This window comes from Prunus mume, linkage group LG2 (assembly GCF_029339155.1).
Source record: "Prunus mume cultivar Tortuosa linkage group LG2, ASM2933915v1, whole genome shotgun sequence".
In the NCBI taxonomy this organism is placed as follows: domain Eukaryota; kingdom Viridiplantae; phylum Streptophyta; class Magnoliopsida; order Rosales; family Rosaceae; genus Prunus; species Prunus mume.
In genome coordinates, this window is record NC_142699.1 from 28,689,415 (window position 1) to 28,712,576 (window position 23,162).

At 35.9% G+C, this 23,162-nt stretch overlaps 4 protein-coding genes across 9 annotated transcripts; 3 read left to right on the top strand and 1 right to left on the bottom strand.

Moving 5' to 3' along the window:
• Window positions 1-644: 644 nt before the first annotated feature.
• On the top strand, window positions 645-1,955 carry LOC148919983 (protein PLANT CADMIUM RESISTANCE 7-like). Its single transcript, XM_089047352.1, has 4 exons — window positions 645-874; window positions 1,030-1,101; window positions 1,378-1,587; window positions 1,714-1,955. The coding sequence occupies exons 1-4, from the start codon at window positions 799-801 to the stop codon at window positions 1,767-1,769; spliced, it is 414 nt and encodes a 137-aa protein (XP_088903478.1). The 5' UTR covers window positions 645-798; the 3' UTR covers window positions 1,770-1,955.
• Window positions 1,956-6,978: 5,023 nt separating this feature from the next.
• On the top strand, window positions 6,979-8,157 carry LOC103323902 (cell number regulator 10-like). The gene is made up of 4 exons (XM_008225923.3): window positions 6,979-7,135; window positions 7,238-7,309; window positions 7,582-7,791; window positions 7,917-8,157. Exons 1-4 carry the CDS (start codon window positions 7,060-7,062, stop codon window positions 7,970-7,972), a joined length of 414 nt encoding a protein of 137 aa, XP_008224145.1. The 5' UTR covers window positions 6,979-7,059; the 3' UTR covers window positions 7,973-8,157.
• A 3,316-nt stretch (window positions 8,158-11,473) lies between these two features.
• On the bottom strand, window positions 11,474-15,609 carry LOC103323893 (putative disease resistance protein At1g50180). 6 transcript variants are annotated; one of them, XM_089046876.1, is made up of 3 exons: window positions 14,392-15,609; window positions 12,869-13,897; window positions 11,474-12,664 (listed from the first exon to the last, which is right to left on the bottom strand). In XM_089046876.1, the coding sequence occupies exons 1-3, from the start codon at window positions 15,446-15,448 to the stop codon at window positions 12,132-12,134; spliced, it is 2,619 nt and encodes an 872-aa protein (XP_088903002.1). In that variant the 5' UTR covers window positions 15,449-15,609; the 3' UTR covers window positions 11,474-12,131. The 6 variants fall into 6 exon arrangements, with proteins under 6 accessions (XP_088903002.1, XP_016648108.2, XP_016648107.2 ...); XM_016792622.2 differs by having other exon boundaries at window positions 11,474-11,897; window positions 12,097-13,897; window positions 14,392-15,607; XM_016792621.2 differs by having other exon boundaries at window positions 11,474-11,936; window positions 12,097-13,897; window positions 14,392-15,607.
• Window positions 15,610-17,335: 1,726 nt separating this feature from the next.
• On the top strand, window positions 17,336-18,533 carry LOC148919984 (protein PLANT CADMIUM RESISTANCE 7-like). Its single transcript, XM_089044504.1, has 4 exons — window positions 17,336-17,414; window positions 17,550-17,621; window positions 18,170-18,379; window positions 18,481-18,533. The coding sequence occupies exons 1-4, from the start codon at window positions 17,336-17,338 to the stop codon at window positions 18,531-18,533; spliced, it is 414 nt and encodes a 137-aa protein (XP_088900630.1).
• The last annotated feature ends 4,629 nt before the right edge of the window (window positions 18,534-23,162 follow it).

Consider the following 23,162-nt stretch of genomic DNA (forward strand, 5'->3'; position numbering starts at 1 on the left):
GTAAAACACAAACAAAGCTCTCTATCTCTTCCAATATCATATTTCCTTGCATCTCTCTTTCACTTTTGTCTTTCCACTTTGTCTTAAAGAACTATCAAAGAATATGAACGTAAGGCTGCGAGCTATAAGCAGGAAATGACAATTGACAACCCACTACGTGATAGTGCTTGTAGGTTGACTATAGTAAAGTGACGTGTCCAACAATAGCATGATCAAAGTTGATCACTACCACTCTTAAACTTCGCATTTAGTTTTGCATGCAGGAGGTGATACGAGAAAGACGTATCTAAATAGTTTTGCATGGTACGTACTATTATAAAAGTATAACAAACAAGTAAGTATTATTATAAAAGTATAAGAAAAATGAAATAATTTGACAATACATGCTTTGCACAACATGCATGTTTGCGTTGCGAAATAAGGACCGCCTATAATATTGCGTTACAGCTGCAAGTGGATAAGGATAGCACAACATGCATGTTTGTCCTCTAGGGTTTCGTCTAGTACTAGTAGGGTCTTACCCAGTATATACTGATTCTTTGTAAGTGGATATAAACCATTTGTATTGATTCTTTGTAAGTCTATATAAACCATTGTATTGATTCTTTGTCAAGCAAGACACTTCTACATTTTTCGAAAGCATTTCATTCTCCGACAGTCTCTCTCTCTCTCTCTCTCTCTCTCTCTCTCTCTCTCTCTCTCTCTCTCTCTCTTACATCTCCTCTTACATTACTGAAACTTTTCCATTTCCAGCAATCTTTTTTTTTTGGTCGACTTCTAATCTCATAAAAGAAAACCATGAACGTTGATTATGGTCATCAGCCTCAGCAGTGGTCGGGTGGTCTTTGTAACTGTGGAGAAAATTTTTGTACATGTAAGATATAAATTCTCTCTGGGGCCAAAATTCACTTTGTCTATTATAGTTGCCTGACAAGTTAAATTTATACCAAGTAACATTTTTTAGCACTTCTTTTATAAATATATATATACTCAATCCATCCAATTGGTGAAATTGATCTTGTGGTGTAGGTTGCCTCACATGCTGTCTCCCATGCATCACCTTCGGCCGAATCGCAGAAATCGTCGACGAAGGACGAAGTTGTAAGTGTCACAAGACCAAAAAGATTTCCCAAATTTATAAACATGGCGAATTTATTATTTTTCCCTTAAAGTGGTTGTATATATAACTGGTCTCTCACATTTAGTTCTCCAGTAATAATAACGTGATCGCTTAGAGTGGAAGAACGGTTGCGATGCATAGACTATTGTATATAGAAAAGTTAATTTCTCATTACACCGACTGCGCTTGACTTTAATTATTAATTAAAATGATTAGGTCAATGGTGTGTTACTAACGGTTGGATTTTGTAATTTTAGCTTGCCTTTCCCAAGGCCTAGTGTATGGGTTGTTGTTCACGATTAATTTCCAGTGGGTCTACTCATGCTTGTATAGAAAGAGATTGCGCCAAAATTTTGGCCTGCCGGAGGAGCCTTGTGGTGATTGTTGTGTTCATTTCTTCTGTGAACCGTGTGCCCTCTGCCAAGAACATGCTGAGCTCAAATCTAGAGGCTTCGACCCCTCCAAAGGTTTTAAACTAATCCTACACCACACATATATGTCGTCATCATATAATTATGACCTTAAATTTATCATTATTTACATCATTTGGGCGGTACATCAATTTTTATTTTTTATTTGTTTTTATGATGTAGGTTGGATTGGGACACCAACTGCTGCTCCACAGGTGCCTTCTTCCATGATCAAATGATCGCCAATATACTTGGCAGACAATTAATGTTGTGTTTGTCTTCTCCATGTCTTTTTTGTTTTTGTTTGATGGAATTTGCTTTGTGTTGTATGAATATATATTGATGTTGATTAAGTGTGTGTATAAGCGAGGATGTTCCAGATCCAACGTATTGTAATGAATGTGCCGTTGTTTGGTTTGTGTTCTGATACATTTCACATCAACTGGATTAATAAGGAGTAAAAAAGTATTAGTATAACTTGTTAACATGACCAACTACAAAGAAAATCCTATAGCTTATGGAATTGTTGTTCACATGACAAGGGAAAGATTTGACATTTCACTATGCCCAAAAAGGCCTTTAGCAACGGATTTTATCCGTTGCCTATTACTCATAAATACCGTGGTATTCAAGCCTGTTGCCTATTACTATGTAACTTGTTAACACAAATCTTTTACTAGTGAATGAAATTAAACATTTGATACCCAGAACCCATTCACTACGACATGCGAATCAAACGAGACAAAAATAAGAAAGAAGAAAAAAAATAGAGAAATTAATAAATTACCTTTTCATTGCATTGGTGGGTTGTAGGGTTCTCCAATTACAACGGAAGTTACATGTTGAATTTTACAGAAATCCTCTCCATCTTCCTGAATCCTACTATGGAGTTCTCAAGGCATCCCGAAAATGGTTAATTCCTTGAGATTAGTAAGATATGTCAGCCCATCTGGAACCGTTGTCAATCCACTGCAAAACCCTATTCGCAATCGCCACAGACTAGGCATGGCTACTCCCTCTACCGTCCACTCTGTTATTTCGTCCATACGAAAATCTGAAAGAAATTGAAGGGAAGGAAAGCCTCCTTTGGAGAGAACTAGTATCTTTTTATTCTCCTCGAAAACCTCACTTATGAGGAGCAGAGTTGTTAGGTTTGGCAGCTTCTCTAGTATTCCCATTTGGTCGTCCTTGAGACTACAGCTACACAATTCTAATTGGTGAGGTTTGGATAGTTGTGGAGCTCTTTTGGTAATTCTGCTGTTGGCCAATCCAGCTTCAGTTTGTATATACGATGACAACTTGATACTATTTGATTACCTTGCTCCTCATAACTTGTATTCCTTACAGAATAATAACCGTTGTATGCAAGTAAAGACCGAATACGATTAAGCGTGCTGTCTATAGATTTCAAGATTTCCTCCATATTTTCTAAGGGAATTCGCAATCTTATCTGCAGTTTTAGGAGATTGGTTAATTCATGTGTAGTCATGGATAGAAAATAAAAAATGTGTACCTCCACTTCCTCAAGTTTAAGGTGCTAGTGGACTGATTTCTTGAGGAGTAATTTTTACTCCCACACATGTCCTCTTTTCTCTCTCTAGACACGTGTCTCGGGTGTGGAGAGATAAAATATTCTTTCTGGGAGTTCATTGTGTGTAACATTTTGTGAGGTGACTTGTAAGATCTTGGATCACAAGCATGTGAGTATGGTTTTCAACCATAAGTATAATCTTTGATCATGCATTCGGCTTTCAACAACGAGTATGGTCTTCAACCATGATTTTGAATTATGCCTTCAACCAAGTTTTGTCTTCGACATGAGTCTTGCCTTCGGCCAAGTAATTTTATCTTCGACATGAATTTTGCATTCAGCCATGTTTTGTCTTCGACATGAGTTTCGCCTTAGCCAAGAGCAGTCTTCAACCATAAGTTGAGCATTGGCATGCCCCCATCAGTTTCGAGTGCATCTTTGCTAACTTCATAATTTTCCATATAGAGAAATAGGCAATAGAGAAAACTCTTTAAGTTTTCTTTTTTATCCTGAGTGGTGCAATGATTGCCGCAAAGTTATTCAGCATATGTAGTCAAGAGGTGCATGCTGGCTTTCATGTGGTCATTTTTAACAAGCTGTCAACCAATTCTAACCATGCAAGAATATAATGTTAATTTCAACAACAAAAATCAAGCGTTTTATAGAACCATACATGAAACTGTTCTCATCTCCCAAATGTAAGAGGAATAAGTAAAATACCTTGGCTTGTCAGATATATATAATCAATTTAAAAGCTTCTGATCATACGCCTTTCAGGCCATGGCTTCACCAACAATAAAAAATTAGCTGTTGTAAAATCGCATTAGACATACCATAAGCTCATGATATCATCATTCTTTATCACTCAAATGCTAATAGCTTCACTATTTGCTTGTTGCAAATCATGCAATTCGCTGCAAAGGAAAAGGTTGGACCTGACAACATTTGCAGATTAGTGTGGTGCTCATAGTTATCGTGTCCGAGACGCGCACCCGCTGAATTCCGATGGCAGCAATGTTGGGGCCCAAGGGGCATTGCACCAGTCACCTTCCCCTGGCCTTGGTAAATCTGCCTTTCTGTACAGTGTAGACATCACACGTGGTTCTCTTGGCTCTCTACACATTGTAACAATTATAAACCATTTGAGTTACATCTACGGAGAGGCATACATGCTCCCAGCACTTCATTGCGTGCCTTCACTTGCTATGAATACGTGAGGTGGTATTGGATAATGAATTATCGAATGTGGTTAAATTGTTAATACTCCCAGCTATGATTGTTATGAAAATAACAATAAAAGTTTCATGTTGCTGCAATGTGAACATTCTTTTAATCAAATAAATATGAACATCAAACCATTGATCAAGTATCATGTCTTCCAGGAATTCTTGAATAGAAGGGCATCACCAATACTTTGATCGACATTTGTTACTTTCAAATGAAAGCTGTAACTTTTGTATTTGCCTTCTCAGAGCATTTCAGCATATATGCCTCTACTCCATTCTCAGCCCCTACAAGATTTTTCTGGTGTCGTTCAATCACGTGCGAGGCTTGGCTTTGTAGGATTTAACCCCTGCCACCAATTCAGAGATTCATTGCACGAAGTTATGGCTTTTGCACAAGTGGAATATGACTGCATATGTTCTAGTTAAAATTTGAATACCAATTATCTCTATCAAACTTGAGAATTTTTTGCAGAAAAGTTATTTTGTAAATTCAATTCAACCCATTCTCATCTACATATCACAAGATATATAGGCTATGATAAACTTTAGAAAGGCATGAAGATATGCATTGATAAAAGATGTAAGCATGTTCCAATGCCACAATTAGCCTTTCTGTAGAAGTGTCTGTCAAGACCATTCTCAGCTCAAATCTAGAGGGGCTTCGACCCCTCGAGAGGTTCTAATCTAAACCCTATATTATCACAATTATCAAGTTATTATGAGCTTTAATTATCAATTTTATATCATTATCATCAACATCATTTGGTCCTAACCACAGTTAACGCTTTTATTTTGTTTTTGCTGTATGTAAAATTTAGGTTGGATTGGGCCACCAACTTCTGCTCCACAGGTGCCTCCATCCATGCACAAGTGATCTTGAATATACTTTGGCAGACAAAGGCCTGTTAACAATTTGTTTTTTTTTTTTGGGTTTAATTACTCAGTTTCAGGAATAAATGGTTAATTTTTATTCTTTATATATGTTTGAAGATTAATAATGTTGACAAGTGTGTGCTTAAGAGACAGTGTCTTCCTGTCACACCCCGGACCCAGGGTACGGTGGAAAAACCATGCCCTGTGCATGAGAAAATAAAAAAAGGCCAAACAAAGGTTTAAAATAAACTTCTCTTATATAAATAGCTCCAAAATCATACAAGAGTACAAGAAATAAATAAAGTTATATCACTCTTATCTAATTCAACCTCGGCTCACCTATCACCCATCTTTTGGGTTTTACAACTACAAGGTCTATAAAGGGGGGATCAAAATCACATCTCAGTAGGGACATAAATCTTTCCATAGTAAATTGATATATATATATATATATATCTAAATTAAGTGATATAATCACATAACAAATAAAAGATAATAATACATTAATGAGCTTCCATTCTACCCAACCCGTTAATCTATATAATAGGGCAAGCAAATCTGCATGTCCCATACCATGAATTTTACCATTGTAATTTTCAATGCCCCATTATATAAACTAACACCTCATCTCAATCATCTCATAATTCCCCTTTTGATAGTCGTCTTGTCTAAGTCATTGATCTCCAAGCCCAAATCAGCCAATCGACAATTATAACGCCAATATCCTAATCTACTATGCACACGGGCTCACCTGAACTTGGTCCCTACAATGATCAGACTCAACTACACAAAAGATCATTTCCATTACCATCTTTTCCATGATTTCTTTATTAATCCCAAAAATTCCAACCATCATATGAACATCTCAATATTAATAAAATAATATAATAATAATTAACAACATGTAAACACCCAATATCAAAAACATTAATCAAATTATAATATTAAGCATAAAATAGTTCTCACGAAATTTAATTAAATCAATTTCTATAAAGGCTACTCAAGAAACTCTCTACCTCGATTCCAAAGCATAACTCCAAATTAGTAAAACGCAAGCAAAGTTCTCTGTCTCCTCCAGTATCATATTTCCTTGCATCTCTCTTTCACTTTATCTTTCCCATATTTCTTTTCTGCTTTCTTTTCTGCTCTCTCTCTCTCTCCCTGAAAGAACTATCACCTTGTAGTATTAAACAAATAGTGAAGGAGGCTCCTATTTATAGTACAAATAAGATTCGGTTAAAGATGAGATAGAAAGAGAATGTCAGCATATCAATTAGGTGGTGTCAATTGGCATGTGAATATATGAATGTGAATTCATAAAGATATAAAGATGACAACTCACTAGGTGATAGTGCTTTTAGGTTGACTGTAGTAAAGTGACGTGTTCAACAACAGTATGATCAAAGTTGATCACTACAACTCTTAAACTTAGCATTTAGTTTTGCATGCAGGAGTTGATGAGAGAAAGACATATCTAAACAAACAAGTAAGTATTATTATAAAATGCCATGTGGATCGAGCTTTTGTATCGAGCTTTTGTATACTTCCAATCCCATGTGGATCGAGCTTTTGCTTTTGTACACCTCGACCATATAAATATTTAACAATTATTACCCTGAAATTTGAACTCGTAGAAGAAAAAGTAACAATGTCCTGCTCTACCAAGAGAAGAAGCATATGCCTATAATAGCGCGTTCCAGCTGTAGGTGGGTTTAGTCTTGTCTAGGGTCTTACTCAGTATATATTGATTCTTTGTAAGTGGATATAAACCATTTGTATTGATTCTTTGTAAGTGTATATAAACCATTTGTATTGATTTTTTTTAGTCAAGCAAGGCACTTGTACATTCTTTGTTAGCAACTCTCTCTTTCCCTCTTACATTTCCTTCAAAAGAAAACCATGGACGTTGATTATGGTCATCGCCCTCAGCAGTGGTCACGTGGTCTTTGTAACTGTGGAGAAGACATTTGTACATGTAAGATATAAATTCTCTCTCCGGCCAAATTTCACTTTGTCTATTATAGTTACCTGACATGTTAAATTTATACCAATTAGTGAAATTGATCTTGTGGTGTAGGTTGCATCACATGGTGTTTCCCGTGCATCACCTTCGGCCGAAACGCAGAAATTGTCGACGAAGGACGAAATTGTAAGTGTCACAAGACCAAAAAGATTTCCAAAATCTATAAACATGGCAAATTTATTATTTTTCCCTTAAAATGGTTGCATATATAACTGGTCTCTCACATTTAGTTCTGTAATAATAATCACGTGATCACTTAGTGTGAGAGAACGGTTGCGATACATAGACTGTTGTATATGGAAAAGTTAATTTCTCCTCGCACCGACTGCGCTTGACTTTAATTATTAAGATGATTAGGTCAATGGTGTGTTACTAACAGTTGGATTTTGTAATTTTAGCTTGCCTTTCCCATTGCATAGTGTACGGGTTGTTGTGGACGATTCACTGCCAGTGGATCTACTCATGCACGTATAGACAGAGATTGCGCGAAAAATTTGGTCTGCCGGAGGAGCCTTGCGGTGATTGTTGTGTTCATTTCTTCTGTGGACCGTTTGCCCTCTGCCAAGAACATGCTGAGCTCAAAGCTAGAGGCTTCGACCCCTCCAAAGGTTTTAAACTAATCCTACACCACACATATATGTCGTCATCGTATAGTTATGATCTTAAATTTATCATTATTTACATCATTCGGCGGTACATCAATTTTTATTTTGTATTTGTTTTTATGATGTAGGTTGGATTGGGGCACCAACTGCTGCTCCACAGGTGCCTCCTTCCATGACCAAATGATCGCCAATATACTTGGCAGACAATTAATGTCGTGTTTGTCTTCTCCTTGTCTTTTTTGTTTTTGTTTGATGGAATTTGCTTTGTGTTGTATGAATATATATTGATGTTGATAAAGTGTGTGTATAAGCGAGCATGTTCCAGATCCAACGTATTGTAATGAATGTGACGTCGTTTGTTTTGTGTTCGGATACATTTCACATCAACTGGATTAAGGAGTTAAAAAAACAAGCTTTAACTTCAAATCTTACCAAGGATGTTCACTCCAATAAAAGCACTCGAAATTTGAGTAGGTATTGTCACTCATAAATATGTAAGAGGAATCAAAGTAATAGGATGTACTCACATAATCAAAATGAAGGCACAAGACTTGAATAAAAAAGATCTCATGGAAAGATATCGCATACTTGAAAACATTTAAATTATCCGACCATAGTCCTTCCATGTCTATTCTCCACATGAGGAACCACACTTCTCCTTGGATCAAATAGGACTTTCACTAAGATTGTAATGGGGCTTAAGGTGATAGGTGAAACAAGAAAAATGTATGGAAAACAACAAGGTCTAGATAAAGCATCCTTTGATAATGAGAGATTGTTAAACTTTGTATCATGCAAGAGTAGACTCGAAATTTTTAGCTTTTCTTGTTCTCGCCATTTTTCTCTTCTTTACTTTTCTTGAATTGGCCAATTCTTTTGATGAGTTACCATGCCCCAAACTTATGCTTTTGAAACACTTAGGATATGACATTTTCTTTCTTTTTCTTTTCTTTTGTAAGCTCTTTGAAGTCTTTGCATTCTTGAGAATCTCTTTAAAATATAATATGGTACAGGTGATGTGGTTTAAACATAGAAATAGGCTCAATTTAGAAGGCTCAAAGGGTTAATTAAGGATAATTAATGAACGGGTTGGCTAGAAAGACTCAAACAAAAGAAACAAGGTCTATATCATTTCCTCGAATCCACGTGGTTTATAAAATATGCCTCAAATAGATAGTGAAAGTAGTTCTAGCAAACAATTTAAATATCCTCAAGTACTTGACCAAAAGAAGGAATAATGAGATCACAACGACTTGTAGACAAGAAAATTAAAGAATAATATAACACTCAAGAAATAAAGGCATAGGCTCAACAAAATCTCACATGATGAGGTTATATAAGTTTACACTAACTCTTATTTACCAATTTAAATCATGTTAAATTCCCAATCAAAAATCATATTACATGGCATGCATAGAGTTTTGCCAAGATCATAAGATTATGGGTAACACAAAGATAATGTAAAGAATTATTATCATGCTCACATTTTCTTGAAAGTTAATTGAAAATAAAGACCAAATCTCGTCATAGAATTGGGAAGTAGCTACCAAAAATAAATAATAAAAAACTCAAACTAAAAAGAAAATATTTTTGAGTTTTCTTGAATTTTTCTGTTTTTTATTTTTTATTTTAAATAAAGAAAAAATGGACAAAACGAAGCCAACGAAATAAAATTAAAGAAAATTAAATGCATAAAAACACAAACTAGTTAAATAAAAGCAAAAGTTGAAAAAGAAACTCAACAACTAACAACGCAACGCACCATGCAAAGGTGTTAATCGCGACTCTTTTGCAAAAAGTGGGCGGGTACAGTGATTCACTTTTGTTCTCTTTTTTAAAGTGCTGTTTTTGACTCAGGTACGAAGAATTTGAGGTATTTCAAAAACTACTTTGGGCTAAATTTGACGTTCTTTATACGGTTGAATTCAGAACGAAAAAGCGAAGACTGTTTCGCAGGCCAAAATAAAAAAGGGGAAAATAGCAGATGGTGCAGCCACAATGAAACGAAGACAGCAGATGTTGATTAATTAAATATTATTAATCAAGCCAACCATGTATAGCCCTCACTACCAAGCCCATCAGCCCACCAATTTAATCGGTGTCAAAGTATCATGCTTATAAAGCATGTAAACCATTGTTTCCTCCGATGTGGGATAATTTTGCTTTCAAACTTTCGACACTCTTACTATGCAATAATCCCTTGAAAATATAATTTGGAATGCATTTGAACTTTTTGCTTTCAAAACTGATAGTTGTACTAATACAAAAACAGAAGTCTAAATGACAATAAAAAGAACACTATCAACCAAAGAATCACAGCTAAACCAAGCAAAATCCATTACAAAGTATTTCAATTACTGAAAAGCACAACAAAAAGTAAATTCCTACTTCCTAAATCCTAGTAGGTACAATAAAACCTGATGAAAAGACTGCTTCACCCTGCCAGCCTTCTCTAAGGCAAGAAAACTGTGCACACTACAGCTAGGTGCTTGGATCATCTTTTCACAGAGAATCACACAAATTGTGGCATTTCTTTCCTGTCTTGGTAAGTTCAGTTTCACACATGCGCTCACTCTGCTGCAGAGCTTCGGCATACTTTATCAATGTCAAGTCCCAGCTGCAGCTACCATAACACAAATTCAGCATGCTTGAACCTTAGCATTTTTACTATAAGAACAAGAGATAACTTGTTAACATGCCCAACTACGAAGAAAATCCAATTGCTGATGGACTCTGGCTTTCTAAATTGTTGTTAACATGAAAAAAATAATAAACAAGAAGGGAAAAGAAAAATAAATAAATGAAGGAACAGGTAATAGAGTGATGTAAAATGAAGAAGAACGAGAATTAATCTACAGTTTGAAATTAAGCAATTACCTATTCGTTGCATCAGTACGCTTCTCCAATTAGAAGGGAAGGTACATGTTGAATTTTACAGAAATCCTCTCCATCTTCCTGAATCCTTCTGTGGAGTTCATTAGGCATCCCTGTAATGGTTAATTCCCTGAGATTAGTAAGATATCTTAGCTCATCTGGAAGTGTCGTCAATCCCTTGCAATATTCAATGTGCAATCGACAGAGACTAGGCATGGCTCCTTCCTCTACCCTCCACTCTGTTATTTCGCGCATGCCATAACAAAATGAAATTCAAGAGAAGGAAAGCCTCCTTTGGAGAAAACCAGTATCTTTGTGTTGTCCTCGAAAGCTTCATTTATGAGGCGCAGAGTTGTCAGGTTTGGTATCTTCTCTAGTATTCCCATTTGGTCCTCCTTGAGACCATACCTACGCAGTTGTAATTTGGCGAGGTTTGGATAGTTGTGGAGCTCTTTCGGTAATTCTGCGGTTGGCCCAAACAGCTTCAATTTGTATATATGCCAACAACTTGATACTATTTGCCTACTCTTCCTTTCAGCATTCTTTTCATTCATAGTAACTTGTATTTATATCATTTTTCCTAATTTTCTTGGTCAATATATGAATATCTTCAGTCTCCATCGCCCCAATCCCGAATGGTCTCTTGGCCTTTTCAGTTGTGCTGAGAAATGATATGTCTAATTATAATTTCTTGCTAATAACTAAAAATAACAATGGAACTGAAAAGGTTTTAGATGTATCCACTAATTTGTCACAGAAGTAGATATAAGAATATCCTGCTAGACCATTATGTAAAAATTCACATACAAGCTAACAAAAAAAGCCGAAGGCCTCTGCTTTTACAGCTTCATGATTACAATCAAATTTGCATCAACACATTCCCTCCAAAATACAGGGGAAACACTTTGACCCAAAACAAACAAGGGAAACTCTTTGCTGCAGTATATTTCTTGTTTTCAAAATTTATAATTGCATTAGCTCAAAGAAACAACTCTAAATTGCCACAAAAAGAGTGCTGTATATATACACCAAACAATCGAATCATTCCAGACAAACATTGACCCAAAAAATTTCAATTTTCGCCAAACATTGAAATACGCCATAAAACGAAGATTTCCATTTTAACTCCAAGTAACCATCAGATAAACTCAGCTGATTCCATTTCACATCACACAATTCAACCTGTCAACCTTTTCTTTCTTCTCCTGAACAATTTGCTTGATCATCAGCTTGATCTGCAAATATATATTTTCCCCATGTCATGCAAGTCCCAGCTGCTAGTACAGTAGGATAATGCAAACTCAGTACTCATTCCATTTAGAAGATCAACACCAACACACAGAGCATCTACAGCCCTGGATCATTTCATTCAACATATTAAAGCCCATATATGTAACATTGACAAAATGCTAAACAAAAAACAACAGATTTAACCTTTCCATGGAAGATGCGGTGGATGGGCCATGGGGTTACCCAAATACAAGAGAAGTCACATGTTGAATTTTATGGAAATCCGCTCCTCCCGCCTTAAGCTTACTCTGGAATGTACTTGACATCCCTTCAATGCTTAATTCCCTGAGGGTAGTAAGATATCTCAGCCCATCTACAATTGTCATCAATCCGTTGCAATATTTAATGCTCAGTCGGCGGAGACTAGGCATGGCTCCTTCCTCCACCCTCCACTCTTTTACTTCAGACATGTGAAAAAGTGAAAGAAATTGAAGATGAGGAAAGCCTCCTCTGGAAAAAACCAATATCTTTGCATCCTCCTTGAAAGTGTTTTGTTCAAGCCTCAGAGTTGTTAGGTTTGGCAGCTTCTCTATAATTCCCATTTGGTCGTCCTTGAGAAAGAAGCGACGCAGTGTTAACTTGGTGAGGTTGGGAAAGCAAAGGAGCTCTCTCGGTAATTCTGCGGTCGGGCCTTCCAGCTTCAGTTTGTATATACGACGACAACTTGATACTATTTGCGTAACTTGCTCTGTAGAACCAGTGACTGCCAAATCTGTGTACACAAATAGAGACCGTATATGGTTAAGCGTATTGCCAGTAGATTTCAAGATTTCCTCCAGATTTTCTAAGGGGCTTGACAGCGTTATACTCAGTTTTCTAAGATTTGTTAGACCAGTAAGATCATTCAAATCACAATTGGAGCTTGAAACAGGATATAAAGTCTGTAAATTGTGAAGCGTAGAAATTTTCAGTTTACCGCTTAGTCGAAGCCGGTGAAAAAAGGGCAAATATAAATGTCTTATGTGTTTCATCTTCCATATGACATTTGGGATGAACAGCCAACTATCTTCAACTCGAAGATCTAGAGTTTGCAAGCATATCAAGTTACCCAGAGATGCAGGAATCCGTTTTATATTACTTCCCCTCAGGCTTAAAAACCTTAAGTGGACCATATTTCCAATTTCACTTGGCAACTCTGCTTCTCTGTTCATGCCTTCAACCTTCAAAACTCTAAGTAATTTGAAATCCTTGAACATGGTAAGTATCAATCTTTTACATTGTCTCCTCCATTCTTTTAAGCCAAAGTATAATAGAGATCTAAGGTGGTCATCTTTCTCATATCTTGATGGAACCAACGTATCAGCATTCTCATTCAAGTAGATGGCAAGTCTTCGAACTTTCCCCAATGGTGCTGCCTTGGTTACCATAGAAGAAGAAAAAGGACTGATTGCCTCGTTTCTCTGTGAAGAATTCACAACTTGGAGAAAGTTCTCCTCTTCTGCCTTTGACAAACACAAGTCTCTTACAAGATCATGGATTCGACAAGTTTTAATCGTACCAATTGAACCCGTTTCTCCAACTTGAACCACACACCTTATCATCAACTCACTTAAGCAATGGTACGCTATATCCTCCATTGCTTCCCCTAAACCTTGTCCTTGTGTTAGTGAGACAAGACCTTCTGCCATCCATAATTGGGTCAATCTTTTCACCGGAATCTCAAAATCTTCAGGAAAATGGCCTAAATACAATAGGCATGGTTTTAAGTGATAAGGTAAGTCATCATAACTCAATGCCAATACCCATGAAGCACCTGCATATTCTTCTTCAGGACCTATGCCTCTCCTTATGTATACATAAACATTTGCATGCACTGTAATCCACTCGTTAACAGTGTTTTTTCTTGCTAGAACTCCGGCAAGCACAGTGATGGCTAATGGCAAACCTGCACAATGTCGAAGCATCTCCATTCCGAGTTCTTTCATCTTTATGTAAACTCCAGAATCTGAAAAGGTAATGAAAACCCAAATTAATACTTCTAATAGCAGTAGTGGTATAAAAGAAAGACACAATGTCCTATATATATGTATTGTAGCTATTAGATGTATTGCATATGATAAGTCACTATCTTGGTAGCTAACAAAATGTTAAACAGGGCAGTTCTTCTCCCTTCTTTATTGTGCGGTCAGCGTTTTTGTTTTGTATTCAATAACACTGGGAGCTTCAATTTTCATTCACGATTGGTCCAAAATATATAAGTTCAATTAAATCGACTATTTCAATTACTGGAATCTTGATTCCTTTCAACCAAAAGAAAAAAGTTCTGTACTCAAAAACATGAATATAGAGATAAGAATATATCGATATTCCTAAAAATTATTTTGTTAGAAAAGAATATCTATGCATCGCGAATGACAGTACTGAGAATTCCACAAGGTAGTTTCTATGAGGCTCTATTAATATAAATAAAGAAGTTGAGATAAAAGAGTGATAAAGTACCTTTATCAACCCTTCCAGACAATGCTATCTTCTCAAATAGTTCCCAACTTTTGATTTCATTTAGTGCCTGGGGTTGGTGAAGAAAACCATTTCTATCAGCATGCAAAGCCACTGCTTCATTGCGTGTTGTAAGTAAAATTCTGCTTTGTGTTTCCTCACATGTTAATGGAAATGCAGCTTTCAAAGAGTTAAATGTCTCAATGCTCCAAATGTCATCAAGTATAACCAAGCATCTCTTTCCCTGCTGGACGCGAAAAAGCTTCTTGGCTATTTCATAGTCCCTCATTTTTGCAATTTCTTCTCTTTGTTCCTTGGTGGCAGAAATGAGTTTAATTAAAATGCCTTCCCAAACATCTCTTACTTGATACTGTTGAGATATACACACCCAAGCAAAACTATTGAAATGACACCTAACTTCTTTGTGATGATAAATCTGTTTTGCAAGTGTGGTTTTCCCTGCACCACCCATACCCCAAATAGAAACAACTCGGAGGCAACTTTCTTCCTTCACCAAATGTGTGACTATTTCCTTTACATTGTCTTCTATCCCAACAACATCACGTTCAATAACATGAGAATAAGTTCGCCTTAATTGTTGTTGTCTCTCAAATGATTGCAAAGAAGATGCACCTCCAATCTCTCTTGTTTCCCTTACAATGTTATAGCTTTGCAAACTCATCCTCAAATTAGAAATTTTGGCAGTAATGTTCTCAATTTCTGCCCCAATCTTGCCAAGATCAACCCGTTCCTTGAAGATGCAGGCAAATCTTTTAAGAACATTCTTCATACCTCTTTTCTTCTTGGAAGCCACTTTCAAGCCATAAGTTTCAATAACATCTTCCAAATCATAGGCAGCATCTCTAATCTTGGCAACCCAAATCTGGACTCTTGCATCTTCTCCTTGTCTTGCATCTGCATCTTTCAAGAATCTCTGCATCAATTGTAGCTCAGTTTGTGAAACCTCAACTTGATGGCTGACTCCAGACAAGAACTTTGCTTCCTGAGTGGTGAAGTCTCCGACCCTTTGAAGCACAAAGGAAACAATTGCCTCAGCCATTCTCTACAACTTACTCTCTCTTCACCAAAAGAAAATCAACTCCACCGCCAGATATAGTTTTTAGATTGATTGATGAGAATATCTCCTTAGCAGTAGAGCAATTTCTTTCCGTGGATCTATGAAGCCCAGCAACTAATCAACTCATCCCAACAAAAAGTAGTCAACTTTGGCGTTTTCCACCTACCTCAATAATAACGTATATAAAACAACAACAAAAGAGAAGTTTATTAATTTATGCTACATATTACATTATTTCAGTTAAGTATACAATATAGTTAGTGAGTGCACTTAGACATGAGTTGGATTATACAAATTTTTAGACAACATTGAAAAAGTTAACTTAATTCATAACATATATAAACAAAATAAAAAGTTTATTAAATTATTCTATATCTTATATTATTTTGATTAAGTCTAAAATGAGATTAAAGAGTGCATCAATTAAGTCTAAACAAAGGATCTAGACGGGCCTAGGCGGGCCGAGAGTTTCAAATTCTAAGTCCAAGCCCTACCCAATTTAAGAGTGGGTTAGGCCTAACGGCCCTAAAAAACTAGTCAAACCGGGCTTTGGCCCATCTCAAAGGCTACCCACTTCAGCACATGGACTTAAGGCCAAATGATAATCTATGTGTGATGATACTCAAGCCAAACACATGGACAACAGATTTTGACGTGGAAGCATGTAAGGCTTTAAGTCGAACACGTAAATAGTCTCCCTTAATACCATATTGGTTAGTGAGTATTTAACCCAAAATCAATTAAAAAATCAATTCTTCCACTCTCTAAAATAAAACCCTTAGGAACTTAGCTCCAACCGCCAACTCCCTCTCGGGGTGGTGGCCTCCTTCCCCAACCCTCTCCTCTCCTACCTTTCCCTCCCCTCTTCTCTCCTCTCCTTCTCTATCCTTCCCTCCCCACCCATTTCTCCCTTCCTCTCCTCCTAGCTTTCTTGTGGTTGTTTACCACTTTTTTGGCTAGATTTTCCGCTTGCCTGCATTGGTGATTTCGTTGGTGGTTTTGCTATGCTTGAAATCTTTGGTGAGTTTGGGTGTTCACAGTTTATTGAGTTGTAATAATTGCATCAACTCTTTGTGAGTTTGATGTCTGTTTGTTGTCCAGCCTCTACTTGTAGTTTCTACTTGTGAGAGTTTAAAAGTTGTAGTTGTATTGGTAGTTTTAGGCATTGTGGTTCACATCTCGCTTGTTCCGGCTTGTAGTTTTTATGCTGAAATTTCTTTGGCTTTATGAGAGTATTAATGGAGATACACCTTATGTGTTTGATGTTGCCGGTGTGTTTCTATGTATCTGGATTAACCCTGCATGTTTGCTATGCTTTCATCTTTGCATTCTTGGTGGTTATTTGTACTAACCCTTGTGGTTTATAAATACAATTATCGTTTTTCTCTATAAAATAAAAATAAAAAACCAAAATCAATTTTCAATTTGGGGAGGGGGGAAACCTATGATCATTTAAATTATTAAAGTAAAACTTCCATCTCAGATGTGAGATAACACTTAAAACATTTACTACCTCTCACATGAAGGTAACTTCCGCCGTTAAAAAGGTAGCCTCTCTAACATTCCTACATTGCTTAATAATAAGGACAACAATGGAATTAAGTTAACTTATTAGATATAAGTCACACACAGCGACCAAGTCTTCTTTCGAATGCTAACAATGACATGGCCGGCTTCATTATATAGCAGGCCTGCTTTACAATGTAAACGGATCCAAAAATAATAATCAAATTCAACAGCGATCTTCCCCAAGACATGAACTGTGGAGTATAAATGCCAAATTCTTAAGATCCATTCCCATCAGCCCTTAAGCATTATTTTCATTAACATTAAGTTGTATATGTCTTCATCATTTTCTTGGTGAAAAATATGAATATTTTCAACCGCAACCGCCCGAAGCCCGAATGGTCTCTTGGCCTTTTCAGTTGTGGAAACGAGATCTCTACATGTAAAATTATATATAGCTCTCTGTCTCTCCCTTTATTTCCTGCTAAAATTTGGCACCTCTAATTCTAAGCTACTATTGAATTACAAGCACTATTTCAAACTATTTGGTGAATTAATTCATGTAACTGTGGTGTAGGTTGCATAACATACCTTCTCCCATGTGTTACCTTCGGCCGGATTGCAGAAGTTGTAGATGAAGGACGAAGTTGTAAGTATAAATAATTAGCCAACTGGGTGCACAGATCAAAGGCTGAGAGGTGCATCTTTAATCCCCTGGGCTTATTGATATCAAAGCATGACCTAAAATTTGGAAGCATTTCTTCATTAGAGTTAGACCATGGAATCCTCGGCCCATGTAACTTAATATTTAGTGACTTTTTTTGCCCAAATAATTAGTTGAATATATAGTTGCAACCGGGATAGCATAAATAATGCTATTCCCGGCCAATAATGTTATGACATGTGGAAGTGTTATCACGAGTGTCACAACGTTATTGGCCGGGGATAGCTTCATGGATGTCTTTCTCCAAGTGCAAAGGTAAAAATGCTCATAACCACTCGAGCTACAAGCTCTTTGCGAGTTGAACACACTTTTGCTGGTTACTACATTGTCAGATTATTAATTTGAACTATAATTTTGATAAAAGCAATCAACACATAAATTATACTTCTAATAACCTGCAAGTGATGAGCTGAGTTTAATTGTTGCTTTACTGATTGGAGCTTTTGTATATGGTGGGCTTGGTTTGCGTTTAGCATGCTGTGCACAGGGTTGTGCATACTGCTGCTTGATGATGGTCCAATTCCACTGGATCTACTCATGCATCTACAGAGAGAAATTGCGTACGAAATTTGGCTTACCAGACAAACCTTGTTGTGATTGTGGTGTTCATTTCTTCTGTGACTCATGCGCCCTTTGCCAAGAGCATGCCGAGCTCAAAATTAGAGGCTTGGATCCATCCAAAGGTTCTAAATTTAATCCGCACAATTATGATAAATAATATGTGTTTATTATTAATTATGGTTCTCCTAATACACGCATTTTATTTTTGTGAATATTATTGTAGGTTGGACTGGGCCACCAAATGCTGCTCCAAAGGCTTTCTCCATGTTTAGATAGTTAATCTCTCCAGTATTTTCTTCCTGAGTGGATTGTGCATTTGCCTTCTTTCTTGGCATGGTTTTCTTTTTGTTTCATGAAAGAAATGTCATGAATAAATGGATGAATGGTGTAATTTATCTTTGGAGAATCTAGTTGGTGAAAGCGTGCCTAATAGCCAGTGGGGTTTGTTTAGCCATATCAAAAAGGGCAGTAAAAATTCAAAAAATATATATCTATATCAAATGTTTCAGAGGAATTTTTTCAATTGGTATGAAGTTCTTTATGCACCACTTTGTTATTACAACTTACAGGTAGTTTGTGTGGTGGGAAGCCCCCCTTTTTTTTCTCTTCTTCGTTTTTCTTCAGAGTCTTGTAGCTCTCCCAACGACTTCCTCAGTTTTTGTCAAATAATTACTTTAATAAAAAGAAAGGTTTTGTGAACTTTTTCAATGACTACTTTTTACAATCTTGAAACAAAAAAGTTTCTTAGTGACTCGCTTTTAGAAATAAGAAAGCAATCCAAGAAAAGCTCAATTGCATTTTCCCATACAATTCCTTGCCTCCTTGGCACAAAGAAAAAATTGTTGCTAATCTGAAAAGGTCTTTTCTTAGAGCATCTCCAATCAATATGTTAAAAGTGCCATATAGACATTTAACAACTACAAATAACATCTCACATCACTTCAACCGATGTGTCAAAGCTGATGTGGAATGATGGCTGGAGGTTGAGATGTTATTTTTGACATCCCAAAAGCAAGATGTCAAATGAATATTTTATTATTTTTTAAAGACAACTAGTTGTTACTTCCATTTCTTTTTTTCTTTTTTTCTTTTTTCTTCTTCTTTGTCTTAAATGATTTGACTATTACAATAATTATTTATTTGACATATCGGGTGGAGTGTAAAACTGTATAAATGTCAAAATGCCACATCAGCCATCAGCCATCAAATTTAAATTTGATGTTTGGTATTTGACATCTCCCTTGGAGATGCTCTTAGAGCATTTCTAACCGATGTGTCAAAAGTGCCACATAGACGTTTAACAGCTAAAAATAACATCTCACATCACTCCAATCGATGTGTCAAAGCTGAAGTGGAATGAAGGCTGTAGGTTGAGATGTTATTTTTGACATCCCAAAAGCAAGATGTCAAATGAATATTTTATTATTTTTTTCTTTTCTTTTTAATTAAAAATAAATCAACACTAAAATGTAATAAAATAGTAATTTAATTTGACATATCGGGTGGAGTGTAAAGCCGTGTAAGATGTCAAATTGCCACATCGACCATCAAATTTAAATTTGATGTTTGATATTTGACATATCCATTGGAAATGCTCCTAGTAATTTCCTTGTTGTTTAATAATTAAAAGGTATTTTAGGAATGATGGTGGATGGAAAGATAAAATTGTGTTTTTTTCAAATTTACATGATGGGTTAAAAGATAAGATTGTGACAGCCCTATCAATTAAAAAGTGTTAATAAATCATAAAAAAAAAGAAAATGTTAAATTAATTTTAATGAGTAATGCTACACTTACCACATTATTATCTCATATTTCTATACCACATGATGTGGTATGTCCATATCATATGACATATCAATTAAATGAATGAAGTGTATTTTAATAAATAAAATTAGAAAAACAGAAACTAGTATTTTACATGATGTGGTATGTACACATCAGCCACCACATCATGTGGTATAAAATTGTGGTATAAAAAATGTGGTAAGACTAGTATTATTCAATTGAATAATGCTACTTTTACCACATTTGTATACCACATTTTTATACCATATTATGTGGCAGCTGAGGTGGACAGTCACATCAATTAAAATTATTTAATATTTTCTTTTATTTTATGATTTATTCCAATATTTGTTTTTCTAATTGTCTTAATTAAAATACACTTAATTGATTTAATTGATGTAGCATATAATATGGACATGTCACATCATATGGTATAGAAATGTGGGATAAAAATGTGGTAAGTGTAGCATTACTCTATTCAATTTTAATTGATGTGGTTGTCTACCTCATTTGCCACATAAGGTGGTATGGGAATGTGGTATACAAATGTGATAAGAGTAACATTACTCATATTTGTTATTTATTTCTTAATTTAAAATCTATTACCAACTAACTCTCTCTTTCTTAGTGATACTTCTACTTCTCATTCCAATAGAAAGAAAAATATATATATCCAATTCATTGTATAGTTTTATTGCTCATTTGAATTAATTTTTTATTTTTGTGTCAATTAATTTCTAAATAATTACATATACAATTTTTATTGACATTTAATATGTCTCATTTACGTTCATTTAGATAGAATCTGATGGTTTCTATCTTGATTGAATTCTTATCCAATTCTAGAGCTTTAATAACTTATACCATATAGGTCATTTGGCTACGTTTAGTTCATGGGAAATGAGGTTTTGGGGTGAGAAATCAATTGTTTTTCCATGTTTGGTAAGTCCAAACATAAGAAATGATTGCCTATCACATGGAAAATATGGGAAAATGTAACTATCCTCCCCCCTTAGGTATCATTTTTTTTATTCCCATGGGAAACTTTGAGAAAATAGGCCGGCATTAAATGCATATTTTTCATGACCATTTGTCCCAATTAACAATTTAGAGTTACAATATAGTAGTAAATGCATTCTTTTTTTAATATTTAATTTCATATGGGTATAATTTAAAATTGGGTTTTTAATTCACAAGGTCCTCAAACTTATACCTGAATTTCATTTTGGTCTCTCAACTAAAATATTCATTCAAATTGTCCCCCAACTCTTTATTAATCATTGCATTGCTCTTACCATTACATTTTGTGTTAAATTTAGTCATGTGAGCAACACATGCTATATTTGTGAGGGTGAATAAGACTTTCGACAACTAAAAAACTAAAAAAATATGGTTAAAAATTAATTCAAAATTGTCTTTATTTTTTAAATTAATTAAAAACTATAAAAGAATAAAACAACGACAAAAAGCAACCTAAAGAAAAAAACTAGCCCACCCAACCTCATCCCGGTCTCATCGTCCCCCACTCCAATCCTAACCCCCATCCCCTAGCCACGTCCACCTTAACAGACCCCATAAGTAAACCTACCACCCCCTTCACACAAACCCACCTTATCCTTGTCTCTCTCTCTCTCTCTCTCTCTCTCTCTCTCTCTCTCTCCCTTCAGCCTTCAATTTCCTAAATAGAGAATTTCCAATCACCATCTCCATCAAAACCATCACATGAAAAACCACCATGGCTGCCGACCCGACGAGATCAAAGAAATAGGGGGATGCGGATGCTCTTTAATTGCTCTTTAATTTAATCCAATTAGCTTTCCACTTTGTGAACTTCATGGATTCCTTCAAAGCACAAGACTTTCTAGGTGCTTCTCTGGGCCCACCGTTCCATGTTAGGACTCAATATCCTACATTGGAAAAATAACATATCCTAGAGTGTTTTAAGATCTCATGGGCACCCTTCCTTTACAAGCCGGTTTTTAGGGGCAAGTTCTATTATGGGCTCTTAACATTTGGTAGTATGGCTTCACCACGTAACTAGGCCCAAATTCACTGAAAGGGCAACATGTAGGCTAGATTAAAAATGATCGATGTCATGTATGGCATGATTTCGAGTCATTGAATATGATAGGTGAGTAAAGCCGCCTCAAACGAAGGAAAGGGTTACCATCAGGTCAGTGTCGACAGAGTGGGCCAACGAGGACGTTGGCTATGGAAGCGTGGAATGTTAGGACTCAAGATCCCACATTAGAAAAATAGGATATCCTAGAATGGCTCAAGAGCTCATGGGCACCCTTCACTTACAAGCCGATTTTTAGGGGCATGTTCTACCCATGGGCTCTTAACATTCTAATACCGATTTCGAGCTTACTCGAGTTGGATAACTTGGATTCACATATTATAATGGTGGCCTCCTTCTACATGTTAGCTTATTTTACCGATCATGCTCGTTTGTTACAAAGCCCTAGGGTATGGGTTTGTTTGAAGAGAGAAAGAGGGAAGAGAGATAAAGGGAGAGAGGATGAGAGGACATAAGGAGGGAGGGGAAGAGAGGGTGGGGTGCGGGGATGAGAAGATGAGGCGATGGTTATTGCGCTGGGGACTGGGAGGTGGGAAATGGAGAGAGGATTTTTTTCTTTTGATTTTAGTTTTTAATTTATTTAGTATTTTATTTAACTAGACTATTTCAACTCTATATTTGACGACAACAGACAGAATATAACGGTAAGATCAATGCACCGATTAATAAAGAGTTGGTGGATCATTTGAATGAATAATTTAGTTGATGGACCAAAATACAACTTGGGTTTAAGTTTGAGAACCATTTGAGTTAAAAACCCATTGGAAAATTAAACAAATTTTGGTTTACATTCCCACGCAATCTAAATATGAGAAATGAAATAAAGTGGTATTTCCTATTTTCCCAGCATTATCAAACATGGGAAAAGAATCTTTCATTTTCTATCCCTTAGAAAAACATATGAAAAATTATTTCTCATTAAATCTTTTCCGCGAAGCAAACAGGACCTTAAGATGAGATGAGATGAGAAACAAACCTAACAAAAAATTTGACATATAGAGACCATGAAGATAACGATGATGATGCGGCAAAATATT

Coding starts and splice junctions, on each gene's coding strand:
- LOC148919983 (XM_089047352.1), top strand. CDS start 799: ATGAACGTTGATTATGGTCATCAGCCTCAGCAGTGGTCGGGTGGTCTT. Junction 1,102..1,377: donor CGTCGACGAAGGACGAAGTT/GTAAGTGTCACA, acceptor TTGTAATTTTAG/CTTGCCTTTCCCAAGGCCTA. Junction 1,588..1,713: donor AGGCTTCGACCCCTCCAAAG/GTTTTAAACTAA, acceptor TTTATGATGTAG/GTTGGATTGGGACACCAACT.
- LOC103323902 (XM_008225923.3), top strand. CDS start 7,060: ATGGACGTTGATTATGGTCATCGCCCTCAGCAGTGGTCACGTGGTCTT. Junction 7,310..7,581: donor TGTCGACGAAGGACGAAATT/GTAAGTGTCACA, acceptor TTGTAATTTTAG/CTTGCCTTTCCCATTGCATA. Junction 7,792..7,916: donor AGGCTTCGACCCCTCCAAAG/GTTTTAAACTAA, acceptor TTTATGATGTAG/GTTGGATTGGGGCACCAACT.
- LOC103323893 (XM_016792622.2), bottom strand. CDS start 15,448: ATGGCTGAGGCAATTGTTTCCTTTGTGCTTCAAAGGGTCGGAGACTTC. Junction 13,898..14,391: donor GTCTGGAAGGGTTGATAAAG/GTACTTTATCAC, acceptor TTACCTTTTCAG/ATTCTGGAGTTTACATAAAG.
- LOC148919984 (XM_089044504.1), top strand. CDS start 17,336: ATGAATATTTTCAACCGCAACCGCCCGAAGCCCGAATGGTCTCTTGGC. Junction 17,415..17,549: donor TGGAAACGAGATCTCTACAT/GTAAAATTATAT, acceptor ACTGTGGTGTAG/GTTGCATAACATACCTTCTC. Junction 17,622..18,169: donor TGTAGATGAAGGACGAAGTT/GTAAGTATAAAT, acceptor GTTTGCGTTTAG/CATGCTGTGCACAGGGTTGT.